This window comes from Lucilia cuprina, chromosome 3 (genome assembly GCF_022045245.1).
Source record: "Lucilia cuprina isolate Lc7/37 chromosome 3, ASM2204524v1, whole genome shotgun sequence".
Classification (NCBI taxonomy): domain Eukaryota; kingdom Metazoa; phylum Arthropoda; class Insecta; order Diptera; family Calliphoridae; genus Lucilia; species Lucilia cuprina.
In genome coordinates this window covers 67,440,469-67,456,637 of record NC_060951.1, presented here as the reverse complement: position 1 = coordinate 67,456,637, position 16,169 = coordinate 67,440,469, and the positions used below count along the sequence as shown (strand labels likewise).

General features: G+C 30.5%; 1 protein-coding gene across 2 annotated transcripts in view; it reads left to right on the top strand.

The window, feature by feature from the left end:
* The first annotated feature begins 5,429 nt into the window (after positions 1 to 5,429).
* Positions 5,430 to 16,169, top strand: part of LOC111678904 — a 29,865-nt gene continuing 19,125 nt past the window's right edge. Inside the window, exon 1 of one of the 2 annotated variants that reach the window (XM_023440349.2) lies at positions 5,430 to 6,305. In XM_023440349.2, the coding sequence (XP_023296117.2) occupies positions 6,224 to 6,305 (82 nt within the window). In that variant the 5' untranslated portion in view covers positions 5,430 to 6,223. The remainder of the gene's footprint in view (positions 6,306 to 16,169) is intronic. The other variant, XM_023440348.2, reaches the window with a different exon arrangement.

Below are 16,169 nucleotides of genomic sequence, written 5' to 3'. Positions count from 1 at the left end.
TGTTATATTTCTACAAGTTGTCATAATTTACAGTTGCAGAAAGGCAGTAATAGTAACCGAATTTTACAATAATTACAAATGAATTAGGGTATAGTTGTGAGAACCGACTGAATTCGATTTTAAACAAGTTCGGTTACCACAACGAATCTGATTTCTATGTGTATAAATGTATATCAAAAATTACAAAATCTTATAAAATTTTTTTTTTAAACTGAAACAAAATTTCTTTTTCCATCCCTGACCCGGAAGGAGACTTTTTGCTACATTTTCTTCAAAAGATTTATTTGAATTTTTTTCTCAGACGATTTTTTCTATAAATTTTTTTTATTTAATTCATATGAGAGGTTGCATGCCCCTAATGAAAGTCTGCCCTATATCGCTAAAATTTTTTTAAGCATATTAAAGTTCTTCGTCCAAAATTTGAATAATCTAGCTCTATTAGTTTCCGAGATAAACGAATTTTTGTAATCAATTCATATGGGAGGTGCAACGACCCTACTGCTAGTCTGCCCCCTTTACTCCTTATTGACACTAAAGTGATTTCCGCAAAATTTGAGGACTCTATCTACATATATATCAGATATACTGATTTTATATTTTCTTGATTTCGTACAAAAATATTCTTATGGTGTTCATAAAAAATATGAGGATTCTCAGTTATGTGACTTTTAACACATATTTTGAATGTAGGCATGTTACAACGCCTACTTTGGAGTAAAATTGGCCTATCATTTATATGTATATTGATATCTATCCTATAAAAGAGATTTACTTTTTTTCATTTCATTATACCCTTTTATACGTTTGTGCTAATGTTTGTAAAGCACAAAAATATTGGTCCTACCCACCAACCTTAACTTGCACGTTACACGATCAAGTTTTGCCTTCAAGTTTAATTTTTTACCTATTCACACACACTTTTTAAAATTGAAACAAACTTGCTTTTCAATTTTTCTTTCCATCTACTGTTTCAATTTTACAATCAAAAATTAATTTTTGATTAATTTTTAATTGTTCTTTAGACTTAATTTTTATATCCTTCACCTTCGTGAGAAGAGTTTGTAATTTATTTAATATAATTTTCCGGCCCAATAAAGTATATATATTCTGGATCCTAGTAACAACATCACTGTATATTAGAAAAATATGTGTACACGAGTGTGTAGATGTATTTGGTTTTATTCAGCTGTGTATTTTGTTTTTGTTTTGTCTTTGTGAATTCTGTTTGTATATTCGGATGTAGGTTGGTTTTATTGCGTTGTTTATTTTGTTTTTCTGTGATTTTCGTTAGAAGCTTGGTGGTTTAATTGGCTTGTGTATTTTGTTTTTTATTTCGTTTAGCGTTGTTGTTGTTCATTTTGTTTTGCTTTTGGTGTAATAATAATATGTATGTTTAAAATACACTTTGGTGAAGGGTATTTATGATTCGGCACAGCCGAATATAGCACTTTTACTTGTTTGTATTGTTTTTTATGTATTCTAAATTAACAGTATTGTGAATAAAATTAAAAATATAATGAAAATGACATCTTGAAAAGTAAAATTGCGTGCAGCATACGTCACATAATCAATTTTAAACGAATTTTGACAATAAGTTTATGTGAAAATTTTAAAAGAAAAACTTGTAAATGTAATGCAGAGTAAAGTGGCACATGGGGCGAAGCCTATTGAAAGTGGTTGAAACTCATACTTGTGTTATTTTTATATTTTTATACTCTAAAGTTTAGAGTCTAAACCACTTTTATTACATATTAAGCCTACATATTGGGTTTGCGCTGATGTTTGTAATACACAAAATATTTGTCCTAAAATATACCAATCGGCTTAGAATAATTTCTTAAGTGTATTTGCTATGTCTGTCAGTCCGTCTGGCTGGCTGTCCATGTAAACCTTGTGCGCAATTTTCAAGATTATTGGATGCAATTTGACATACACGGGCCAAGCACTAATCCTATTGAAAATGGTTAAAATCAATCTATTATTTCACCTAGCCCCCATACAACCGAACCCACCAAAAAGGGCCTTTGAGCTTATGATTATGTCAAATGTACCTGTAACTCGATAAAAAGCGGCAAAAAAAGTTTTATACAAGCTTTGACGACCTTGACAATTTTCGTAAAGATTTAGAAAATTACTTGAATGTCCAAAATTCATTATGGAAAATAAATTACTATTCATAACTTGTTGCATAGAATATAGATATTTTTATTTACAAATCACAATAAATCGACGATAAAAGCAATAAGATAATTACATATATAGTGGCAACACTAAAGCAGTTAGTTTGTTTCATTCTATTATTTTTTTTTCTTTAAATCATTCATTCATTAATTTAATCATTCATCAAAATGCAGTGTTCCATTTTTCAAAATGTTTCTGATGTTTATTTTTGTATGTACAGTTGTGTTCAAAATAATAGGAGTGAAAATTTGAAAAATTTGGAATATAAATTGTTTAGTGAAAGAATTACATTTTTAATTAAATATTTTTATAATTTATTTATTTAACTTGTTCTCTAATTTTTATTACCGTTATTTTGAATGTTGAAGAAATTTATGTAAAAAATATATATATTTTTTAAATTTATATACAAAATCTATTGTTCAAAATAATAGGAGTATTCGATTTAAGTTCAACTATTTTTAAAATAAAAACAAAAACGAAAGCACTTTCATCTAAAATATTATTAATTAATGTGTGCCAGTACAACATCAGTCATTTTTGTAAAGATTTAATTTAGAATTTGGGTATATGAACCTCCGGAACTTCATGTCCTTCCGACAACGGTTTTGAGGGGTTTGATGACACATGTTGTGGCCGATTATCAACAAATATACAGTAATTTATTCAGAAAGCATTAAAAGATGTTATACGCGAGGTCTTTTAACGTTTTGCTTTAGAATCAGTAAGTCGACAACTATGTAATGGCCTACTTCCTATGGAACGAGCTTCCACCAATTTAGAATCAAAAATATTTTTATACGACAACACCGCCATTTTATCAAATTTGTTTATTGGGAATATGAGAGCATATCTTGGACTAATATGTGTACCTACAACATTTGGGGTACGATACCATTTTACAATTTATTAGACCATACCCTTTTTGTCAAGACCCATCATGAATCGTTCCTATAATACAACTTCCTTGAATGTTGGTTAGAGCTTAATATTTTTGGTTCAACGGTCTTCCAATGTATTTTCTGAGTTCATTTAGATTTAAAAATATAATTTGTTGTCGTATTAATGCATTAAAAATTCATCCATTTATGAAACCACCTCTAAATGTGTTACTTGGCAAACTTAATGGGTTTCACTATATGCTTTATGGTCTGAAATTAATTTTTTTTTTTAAATATTTGTTTAAAAATTAATCTGAACGAACTGAATATTGATCACGATGTTTAATAACTATGATTTGGCTTAGTTTCACTAGTTTGGGGCGCCCTAAAAGGATTAATTAAAAAAATGATAAGTGCTTATGGGAAGCTGTTATAATTTTTGAATGAAATGTTTATTTTTATGAGAGATTTTTAAATATTTGACTTCCTAAAGTATTCAAAAGTCTTTTAATGAGATTACCATGAGCAATTTCATGTTTTTTTCGCGATATTTTTATAATTTTCTAGATATATGAACAGATTTCATTTTCGTCAATTCCGACATTTTCTTTCAGAATTTTAAAGGAAATAATTGTGAATTGACCTCAAAGTCATCTAAATATAAAAGTTTTATATTATATTTTAAATATTTACTACGAATAAAGGAAATTAATCTAACTTAGGTAAGATAATATACGGTACTCCTATTTTTTTGAACAGTCGTAATCGGATATGAATTTCGAAAAAAGTTAATACCAAAAAAACTAAAGAACCTATTTACAAAATGACATTTGTTTTGTATTTTAAACACTTAATAAATAAATATCGTGAAAAAATATTTGATTTCTTTAAATCTTTCCTTTTTATATTAAGCTGCACAATTATTTTTTGTCTCACTCCTATTTTTTGAACACAGCTGTATATGGGCAATATCGTGTCAAATGACCCAACTCAACAAACCGATTTGAATGAAATTTGTACTAAGGTATACGAACCTTAGTGGATAGTATTCCAGACACAAATTTTCAACTCTATCAATCAAGAACTGTCGGAGTAAGAGGGGATCAAATGAGGACATTTTGGTTTTTCAAATGAGTGTTACTTTTCACCTATTGATCCCAGTTAAATTGTCCAAAGGAGTTTATGCAATAGTACTAATCTGGGTGCAATTTTCATCTAATTTTGAGTTATTCCACTTGACACGAAATTGCTCATATATACAATAGTGTGGACCGAAAATAAGATTTTCTCTTGGATAGAACTATATAGTGAAGCAATGTTGTATTTTAACATCGAATGGAAAACTGCAAAATATTTCATATTTAATTATTTTGAGGGTTAGAGTTTTTTGTGCTTCTTTAAATATAAATGTTACTTATCTCTTGCGAAGATTTTGTTGATGATATGTATATATCTAGGTAAGGTTAGGTTGATATGAGGATGTATAATACATTAAATCCGAAGAAATACACCTAGGCCACTATCGGGCCTGTTGTGCGCTCCTTATCATGAAAAATAGGGAACTGTATATATCTAACGATGTTTACTATCAAATTAAAATTAATCCCCGAAAGTTGTTTTAATTATTTAGATCAAAGGGTATAAACATCAGATTATATTTATTTTTAGATCACCAATTCAAATTCTTGCTCTTTAACTAGGATCATACGATTGTCTCAAATGCCCCAATCTGACATAATTTTTATTGTGCCAAATTTCAAAATTGCACTAATAATATTGTCTACGGGCACACGATTGTCTTATTTTTAATTAGGCACAAGAATTCAAAATAAAAATAGCATTTTATTTTTAAAAACAAATTTATTTATGTTTTCAACAGCTATTCACCCTTTGGCTGAAGTCATTCGATGACGAGAGCGTTTTGACCACTTGATTTTATAAAGACTACAGTCCTCTTAAGTTGAAGGATTTCCGGAGAAGGCAATTTTTGTCAATAATTAAGTAACAATTACGTACATATATTATTACAAATTGTTGCTAAATTTTTCATTAAAGTTGAGATTATTTTTCCGAAAGAAGACAGGAAAGTTATTTCCTTTTTTTTAATATAAACAAATTTGAAAATTTTGGTGGTAATGCGCGGTTTTTACCATCAAAATAATTGAATAATATTTTACAGTATTTCAACGTAATAAATACAAGGCCTTTTCGATCCACCCTAATGTACATACATATTCATAAACTTATGAATCTACACTGTAGATTCTGCATACATACATACTTCTGATCATACATACCTCTTGGATGCGACTAGCGAGTAGATATTAGTGTTAAGCTACAAGTAAAACTTTAGTTATCTTTAAGTTGGCTTAGAAGACGGTTGGAACAAGCGGTGGAAAATATTTTTGTAGTGGTTGACATTGTTGTTTTTGTTGTTATTTATTGTTAGTAAAACGGTTAACGTTTTTTATGTTGGCTTTCATCTACAACTTTTACTATACACTTGTTTTCGTCGGCTTAATAGATTCATTGTTCGTTCATTCGTAGTTTCGTCGGTTGTGAGTTTGTGTGTGTTTTTTTTAATTTGTTGCTTTGAAAAGAAATTTTTTGTTAAAACTTATGGCTGGAAGTCTCAAGCTTGGAATGTTTAGTCGCTCTGAAGTATTATAACGGAAAACACATATAATTCGAAGACGAATGTGAAGTAGACAACAAAAATTTTGATAAAATGATTTAAACAGTTTGATGTTGAATAAATAATGTTTGAATTACCTATTTATGAAAATAAAATGAATTTTGTAGTAATAACGCAGTAAAGTTTTACTAACTTGTACTTAGTGTAAAAAAGAAAACATACAAAATAAAAAAGAAAGTTGGTATTATTAAACAAATGTTGGAGCATTTTTTTATTTTTATTGCAACCTGCTGCGTGTAACGGTGACATACATTTCATAAGAAACGAGAAAACTGTTCACATCTTAAAAAAATCACCTGTTAATAAAGTCCAATGTATTAAACAGAAATCCGAAAAAAACAAACAAAAATTAAATTAACTTAACTTAGAAAAAGTTTATAAGATAAATAGAAAATAAAAAAGTTTTGATACATGTGTTTCGAAAATATTTCATTTAATATACGAGTACAAAGTCCTTTTCAACAACATGCCTAAAATTACAACACCATCGTTATTGCTCATCATCAGTCTATTAGGATATTATGCACGCATTGATGCGCAAAATATAGGTGAGTGTGTCACATTACTTTACCAACCAATCCACTTTTTAAAATATGTATGTATATGCATTAGTAGTGCCCAAACATTATAAATTTCGTTTGGATATTCCTTATTGTGTAAATTTTTAAATCAATTCGATGAAGGGAAGCCGTGCTATATTTTCTTAACATAAATACATATATAGCAAAAACTTTGCTGACCAGACAATGCATAATATACCTGGTACCTGATATCCGATTGAACTAAAATTTAAAACCAGACACAAAATAACACCCATCCAAACAAAATCGGTCTCTAATGTATACATACATACATACATACATACATACATACATACATATGTGTCTAAATTTAAACTTAGGGCGGGTTTTTCAGATAAAGATAATCTTCATTCTTTAGTTAAACCTAGTTTAATATATGTTTTGTGATTTGTTTTGTTTTATTTATTATTGTTTTAAATGTTTATTTAACATTTTTCCAAAATTTTCCATTTTACAACAAATAAGACCCATCTCAGCAAATGATAAATTTTTTGAACACCTCTAATTTACATATACTTAAAACTAAATAAATAAGTGAAGTACATAAAGTGGGTTTATTTTTGTTTGAATTAAATTTATGTCTGTGATTTCAGTGGATTATCAAAAATGAAATATTTAACAAGTTTTTAATATTTGCATTCTAGATTTCCGCTTTTTTAATTTGTACTTTTAAGTTTTTCTTGTTTTAGTTCTGGTAAATAACAATTATATTTTTTTGTTTTATTGAGTTGGTAAATTTGTTGAATGTTGATAAATTTTTATCCAATTATGATATTTTTTTTAATCCTTTTACTCTTTTAGTCAGTTTTTTATTTGTATTTATATACCGAATACAAACGGTTGAAAATGAAAAGATTTTCTAATTAAAAAATCATAATAAAAAAATGTATAAAAATGTACTTGTTAAAACTTTTTTGACAAGTACGTATTAATACATAGTATTTTAGTCTGAAAATATCATTAGCGATTTGCAAAATCGTACATGTGTTTACATGCTCAGTATTGGCTTAAAACTTCATAAAAATAAAAAAGTACTACTTATTGTTCTAATTTGGTATTGAAAACAGCCAATCCGTTTAATCCGTTTTCTGTAGTTTTTACAAAAACTAATGAAAATAATTCATTGTATTTATACCCTACACCACTTAAGTGGGGAGGGTATATCTGATTTGTGCTGATGTTTGTAACATACAAAAATATTCGTCCTTAAAGTATGTATACCAATTGGCTTAGAATAGTTTTTTAAGTCGATTAAACTATCCGTCCGTAAGTCTGGCTTGAATGTCCCAAATTAACTTATAAACACAAATATCGCGATGAAATTCAGCACAATAATTAGTTGTTCATCCATAAATTGTTTAAATGTATTGGAACAATGGAATATTGAAGATAAATGCTTTATTATGAAAAATGTCACATTTAATATTCATAACTGGTGTAGGGTATCATATGGTCGGCCATGCCCGAATATACTTTCTTACTTGTTTTAATTTGAAGTGTGTGTTAAGAATTGTAATGTGATACCTTAAAGAGTTTCTATTATAATAAAATTAGAAATGCAACTTAAATTCATTTCACATTTCTTTTATTTTAGTAATAAAAGGGGGATTCCCTTTAGGGGATTTTTAAACTCTTTGAAGTTTGAAATTTTGTTTTGCTCACTATTATTTGATTCGTTTTAGGGTCTCGATTAAGGGCCTATAACTCACCATTAATTCTATGAACGACAAAATTGACTTTCAGTTAAATATTAAAAGTAAAATATTTGGAATTTTTTAAATTTGTATAGAAAAAACTTTTATTATATGCAAGTATAAACATTTTCAAATGCGTTGTCCATATTTTAGTTGTGCAATAAATCGTGCTTGTTTTGTGGCTGCCTCTTGATTTGCGCTTTTAAAGCAATATTTATAAGTGTATTACAAAACTGCATACATTTGACCAGTAAATATTTCGAATTTTGCTTTAAACTTGTTTTTTTCATTAGTAGTTGAATTAGTTTTTCAGTTGGACAATTTGTATTTAGAGTGAGTAATATGTTTAAAAGGGTTTTGAAGGTTACTCAGTTTATATTTACACTAATCTTCGTATAGATTAATGCCAAAAATGTAAAAATAAAATGAAGCAAACTTTTTTAAGCAAACTTTTCAGGAGGAACAAAAAACTTTTGATTTGTAACATAATTCTACCATAGAATGAAGTTAAACATAGATGTTACTAAACAAAAACACAAGTAGTTTTTGAAATATTTTTTTTTTTTTTGAAAAAGGTATGTATATTGAAATAAAATGATTGTGATTTTTAAAACAATTTTGCAAGTGATATATCTATAAAGAAAATATTTAACCTCAAAAATCATAGTTTTTAATTTTATTGTTTATTTATCATTTTATTTTTTTTAAATTTTTAATGGATGCGTTTTCCTTAAAGAAAAGCAGGAGCAGGAGAACAAAGTTTTTAAGTTTTTTTCCATATGCCTATTCATATTATATTTTTTCCTATTTCTAAAATGTTAAAAATAAACAAATACAGAACTGCACCAGAAACGATATATGTATATGTACATACATATATTGAAATGTATGTACATTTATTTCATTTCCTTGTTGCAAATTGTTAATATCACATTACAATATTTTAAAGGAAAATATTTGTGAATTAGCTACATAATTACATTATATTGCTACACATGCATAATATTATGCATTAATACATATACATTATTAAATTAGTGTAATTTTGATTTCCGTCAAACGATCGTTAGTTAAATATAAACCGCAAATAATACAATACTTGTATGTCTGTGCAATACAAACATACATGTATCATAGTCACCATCTTTGTTGGGTGGTATATTTACTACAAGACTGTCATATCTTAAAATTCGTGTTTTTAAACTGTATATGTATTACAAAATACATATGTATGTCCCGTGTTGAAGTATTTCACATTTCATACCGTGTTTTTTCTAGTAGTAAATGATCGAATTTCGTGTACATATTAAGTATGTGTGTATGTATGATGATGCATTTTTTAAAACATCACTTACAAAGAGTACAAAAAATACAAATACTTCCATTGTAGTTTGACTTTTCTAAAATGTTCATATTCCAAAAAGTTATTTTACTATTTGCAAATGTTTAAAAAATTATGCCCTAATGTGATTACATTCATACATACATAAATATGTATATATAGGTAATATACACAGTAAGTTTAAAAATATTAAATACAATAAAAATCTCATGACAATTATTGCAGACTATTGTTTCTATTTTCTTTTATGGGAGTTTTGTAGCCATGCTTACATACATATGTATGTATGTACATACATATGTACAAGTTTTTAAATAAAATAAATAAAAATATGTTCGTATACATGTATCTAGATACATACATCATACATATACAAAATATATTCGTATGTATACTATGGACATGTTTCCAAAAAAAAAATATATACGTACATTTTGCTTTATTGGGTCTTATTTTATTTATTATTAACTAAAACTTTTGTAAAGTTTTAGCTCTATATTAATATTATATACATATTAGAAAGGGAATTTTCTCTGAAAGATAGTGAATCTTATCATGTATTTTTATACATATACATATTTATTTATTTAAAACTTCTAATATATTTTTAACTATTGTATGTATATTTTATATACTATATGTAGCATTTTCTTAAATCTAATATTCAATTTCATACATAACAAAATATTGTGTAATATTATTTTTTTGATGTGTCCCATTACAACTACGAGAGACTGTACGGTTTTTACATAAACAAATGTATGTATGTATGAATATACGTTAACAATTTTAGCGTTTTTAACTGCATTTTCACTTTTACTTTTAAGATCAGCTAACTTTCCTGAGAGAAAAAAACAAAGTTGCTTATTTTTTTATATAACTAGCACCCAGGGGCTTCGCTATCTAACCAAAATACAAATAAAAATGTATGTCTCCAAAAAAGAATATTATTCATTAAGTACCGTGTATGTTTACGTATTTTTATACCCATCACCTTTGTGAGAAGGGTATATATAAGTTTGTCAATCCGTTCGTAATTTCTATAATATAATTTTTCTACCCTGTAATGTATATATATTCCGAGTCTTTGTAGATAGCAGTCGATTAAGCTATGTCCGTCTGTCACTTTGTATATTTGTTGAAATCATATACCTTCGGGATCCAGATCTTGAATAATTCTGTTCGTATATTTGGATGTAGGTTGGTTTCACTGCGTTGTGTATTTCGCAAGGTTGCCAACCGTTATCTCTATATTTCGAAATGAGTCGAAATACCGATACCACAAAAATATCGGTACCGAAATAAGTCAAAATATCGATAACTCTAAAATATAGATACCGAAATAAGTTAAAATACCGATAATGCTAAAAATTCGATACCGTTATTCTATTTGAAAAATAACTTATAATATAATAAAATATAGACTACACCATTTTAAATTGAGAATATACAAATTCATATTGAGAATTAGTAATTCTGAATTATAAATTAAATGCAATTTTTATTATATGTTTTAAAGAAAAATAAACATTTTTACATTATCATGTTGATCTGGTGCTCAGTAACTGGATAAACTACATGTTAAGGGATTTTTAAAGGGAAATGATCCAAATTACTTATGTAGAAGAGCTGAGGAGGCTCTGAATACGGCCTTGAATACGGCATGGAACAAGCAATATACATACATATACATACATATAAAGCTACCCCGCTAATTTATGTGGATGAAGATCTTTTTTATATGTTGCTATATACAACATCTCTTATCCATATTTCCATTCTTTAATTAGTATAGAACGAAATAAGTGAAAATACAGATAACTCTTTTTCATCACCGCTTGGAAACGGTTGCCAACCTTGGTATTTCATTTTGTATGTTTAGATATCTGTTGGTTTCATTGCCTTGTGTGTTAACAAGAAATTTGAAATAATACATATTTATTATATTTTGTTTCGTTATGTAATTTTTCATGAAAAATAAAACAAAAATAAAAAAATCCTATATTTTATGTGTATTATTTGAATTTAAACATACAAAATGTGTTGTTCAATAATACGAATTTTTCGGTACTACGAAAGGGCCTGACATTATATAATTCGTACTAGTGGACGTCCACTGTATATGTATATTCACATACATCCATCGACAGTACACTTTTTTTACATAATTAAAAACATTTTACAGTGGCAAAAAAGAACCAAATGGAAAACATACTGATTTTAACTAACGGCCTAACAAGATTTCCAACATCCAAACGTGAGCATAAACAATGTTAGATACATATGCACATACATATAAATAGTTGCAAGTTTTTTCTTTCTATGCGGCATTTCTTGGCACTTTTTCTGGAAACGTGTACAATGTATAAATGTACATTAGAGTGCCCAGTCTTTAAAAGAATTTCATATAGGGATACCTTTCAATCGATGCGTATTAATTTACTGAAAACAAGAAAAATAAAACATATTTTTTCGAATGGTCCTCAGCGATTGACCTCAGTACCTATAAAAAATAAAATTTCAAAAATTCCCCAATTTTGAGCTGATTACTGGAAATCTTAATTTAAATAATTTTTGTTTAGTATTTTTGGTACACAAAATTATTATTAGTGGGTTATTTTCGTTTTTAATCGAAATACACATTTGTCAAAATTATTTATTACTATTTGTCCTATTTCGATATTTTTTACACTAACAAAAATTTTAATTATTTTTTTTCCGCGAAAAGCTCAAAATTACGGAATTTTTGAGACCAAAAAGATTGCAGAAATATGTTTTTTATTTTTCTCGTATTTAGTACGTTAAAACGCATCGTCTCAACGTACTTGTGGTGTAACGATTAATTTTGAAATTACGTTTACCAACACTAACATTTTGTTTTTATGTTTTAACACACTTAAACGTTTTAACGTTTTAACACACTATGAATTAGAATTCTCTCGAATAGAAGTTTTTCGACTTCATTATTTTTTTCTTTAAAGTTAATGTAAAATTTATAAGTTTTTTTAAGTTAAATAAATATTGAATATTAACCAACACGCTACAAATTGGTGACCCGTGACGTACACGCTTATGAATTTTTCATTACGACTTAATGATGGCTGGCGAAAACGACGACAGGCCAGTAATATCGAATACCGGCAACACAACTGGTGTTACTACCAACACGTGTAATTCTACAGCAAACGAGACCGACCAAATTATAAATCGAGTGGCCGTTAAGGTTCCACCGTTCTGGCCTGATCACGCTGAGATTTGGCTGGCTCAAGTCGAAGCGATGCATCCAAATACAACACCGTGGTCGCAGCTATAGAATCTAATGTACTCGTTCAAATTTCTGATGCAATATTGAATCCTCCGCCCGATGATAAATATGGTAATTTGAAAAAATGCATTTTGGAACGCTACTGCGAGAGTGAGCAGAAGAAAACACAGAAATTACTTTCGGAAATTGATTTGGGAGACAAACGTCCCACACAACTATTAAACGAATTAAGTGCGCTGGCGAAAGACAAAGTAACACGAGACTTTTTGAAAACTTTATGGCTGCAACGGTTGCCAGCACAAGTAAGAGCAATATTACAAGCATCTGATGCCGATTTGAATGAACTGGCTAAATTGGCTGACAAGATAATGGAAGTTGGTGAATTTCAACACTTGTCTGTCGTGACGTCATCACAATCATTGCCAACAGGCGCTTCTGAAATTGATAAACGACTAGAACGCCTCGAGAAGCAGATAAATAGTCTTTGTATGGTTAAAAACAACCATAAACGCCGTTCACGATCTGTTTCAGCTAAACGTCAACAGCAAGGAGTGGCAAATCAAAAAAGCGAGCAGATCTGTTGGTTTCATGCTAAGTATGGTGCAAATGCACGTAAATGCCGAGAACCATGTACTTACAACAAACAATAAAAAAAACTAAATTCGTCTTTTAATCCAGCGGGCGGACACAAAGACGGCTATTGTATAGCTCGCCTAATTAATGACACCATTTCGAAACAAAACTTTTTGATTGATACGGGCGTGAGTGAGTCCCTCAGACAAATTAAAGACAACAAAAACAGCAGACCTTTTTGCAGCAAACAGTACACCAATACGAACATATGGTGAAAAACGAATAAAAGTTTCTTTAGGACTTAGACGTGATTTTATTTGGACATTTATAGTTGCAAATGTCAGCAGCCCGATAATAGGATATGATTTCTTGAAACATTTTGGTCTCGTTGTCGACGTGAAAGGTGGAAAACTCATCGATCGAAAAACACTGTTGGAGGTAAGTGGCATTACAACTCGATGTGATGACCAAATATGTGTATATAGTACACTAGGGCGCTATGCACAGTTGCTGTACGAATTTAAGGATCTTGGTACAATCAACGCGAATAAGCTGCCAACTAATACCACCGTCACTCACCATATTACTACGAAAGGTCCCCCAACGTTTACCCGTGCTCGAAGACTGGCCGGTGATAAATTAATGGCTGCAAAGAAGGAGTTTGAATATTTAATGGAAAAGGGTATCTGTCGACCATCAAAAAGCAACTGGGCAAGTCCTCTCCACTTGGTAAGGAAACCAAATGGTGAATGGCGCCCCTGTGGGGACTACCGAGCCTTAAATGACATAGCGGTGCCTGACAGATACCCCATACCATATTTGCATGATGTTACCAGTATTTTGTACCAAAAAACAATTTTTTCGACAATAGATTTACAAAGGGCGTATCATCAAATCCCGGTTGAACCTTGTGATATACCTAAATGAAATTTAGGTCTCGATTTCGTATTTGCCTACATAGACGATATACTGATTGCGTCGACCTCTGAAGAAGAGCATAAGCAACATCTCAGGATCGTACTAGAGCGCCTTCGTTTAGCAAACCTTGCTGTTAACTTTGGTAAGTGTGGTTTTGGCGAACCCGAACTGACTTTTTTGGGCCACAGAATAAATTCACAGGGTATAAGGCCGCCTGAAGAAATGTTGAACGCGATTCGAAATTTTCAAAAGCCTAAAGTTGCGAAGGACCTTAAAAAGTTTTTGGGAATGATAAATTTTTATCGCACGTTTATTCCTAACTATACCAAAAATCAACAAGTTTTGCAACAATTAATTCCTGGTAACAAGAGAAACGACTGTAGTCTTATAAATTGGACTCCCGATTCTGAGGACGCTTTCGAAGCCTGCAAGAACGATCCTGCGAACGCTACACTTTTAAATTATATGGCTCCAAAAGTGAAAATGCATCGCCTAGAAGGGCCCGTCAACTGGATTTCATAAGTCAGTATACCACCGATATACAACATTTGCCAGGCGTAGACAACAACATAGCTGATCTGCTTTCACGAATTAACATGATACAAGATAACGTAATAAACTTTGATGATATGGCCATACAACAAAAGTCCGACTCAGAATTGCAGGAGATTTTGAAAGGTGGTAGAGATACGTCTCTTATGCTGACAAAATTATCTATTCCAGGATCAACTAATGAATTGTACTGCCATGTTATGCAGAATCAAATAAGACCCTTTGTACCTAAAACTTGCCGCCAAGCTATCATTCGTAAGCTTCATTCTTTATCGCATCCTGGCATTAGGGCTACGAGGAAGTTGATATCGGATAATTACTGTTGGCCTTCAATGTCAAAGGATGTAGCTGACTACGTTCGTTCATGTATTCCATGTCAAAGGACAAAAGTTTATCGCCACACGAAATCTCCATTAAGTGACTACGCAACAGTCGATACCCGTTTTGAACACATTAACATTGACATTGTTGGTCATTTGCCCACATCGAATGGTTTTCGTTACTGTTTGACATGCATCGACCGATTTTCAAGATGGCCCGTCGCAATACCAATGGTTGTGTATAACTACTGATCTCGGACGCCAGTTCGAATCAGCTGTTTTTAGGGAATTAATAGAAATACTTGGAGTTAGACATTTTCGTACTACACCGTACTACCCGCAGTCAAATGGTATCATAGAGCGATGGCATCGCACGTTGAAAACTTCTATAAAATGTTCGGATCCAAACAACTGGGTTTCAGCCCTTCCATTAACACTGCTCGGCATGCGCACTACCGTCAAAAGCGACATTGGATTAAGTCCAACGGAAATGGTCTTCGGATCTCCTTTAAGGATACCAGGTGCATTCTTAGTGCCACGTAGCAGTACTACCAGTGAGACAGAGTTTGCAGAATCCCTACGTAAGGCTTTACTAGATTTGCCTGTGACAAAGCCGCAACGTCATGGAGTTAAACAACATTTTATACAGCCAGCACTGAAAGCTTGTAAGTATGTATTTGTTCGAGTTGATCGTGTGCGAGCTCCTTTAGAACCTAGTTACGAAGGTCAATTCGAAGTGTTGTCTAGAAACGAAAAGTATTTCGTCGTCAAAATGAATCAACGTGAATCAAAAATATCAATCGATCGCTTAAAGCCGCATTTATTTATAATGATGTTCCAGATTCTACGGCAACATCACAACACAATGACAGCGAGGATCTACAACAGAACAACAACGATGAAATACAATACAATACCAACGAGGAACCACAACATCAGTCCAGTTCCGAACCACAACATAGCAGTGACGAGCAAAATGTTCCAGCTCACGAGAATAATGAAATAGAAGACGTACCTCAAGGACAACAAAAAAGAGTGACTTCATCAGGACGTCATGTTCGAATCTTCCATAATTCTATCAGACATACGACCGGCAAGAACGCTATTTAAAATCAGCAAAATCGGTCCATAAATAACGGAGATATGAACAAAAAACCGAGACAACCT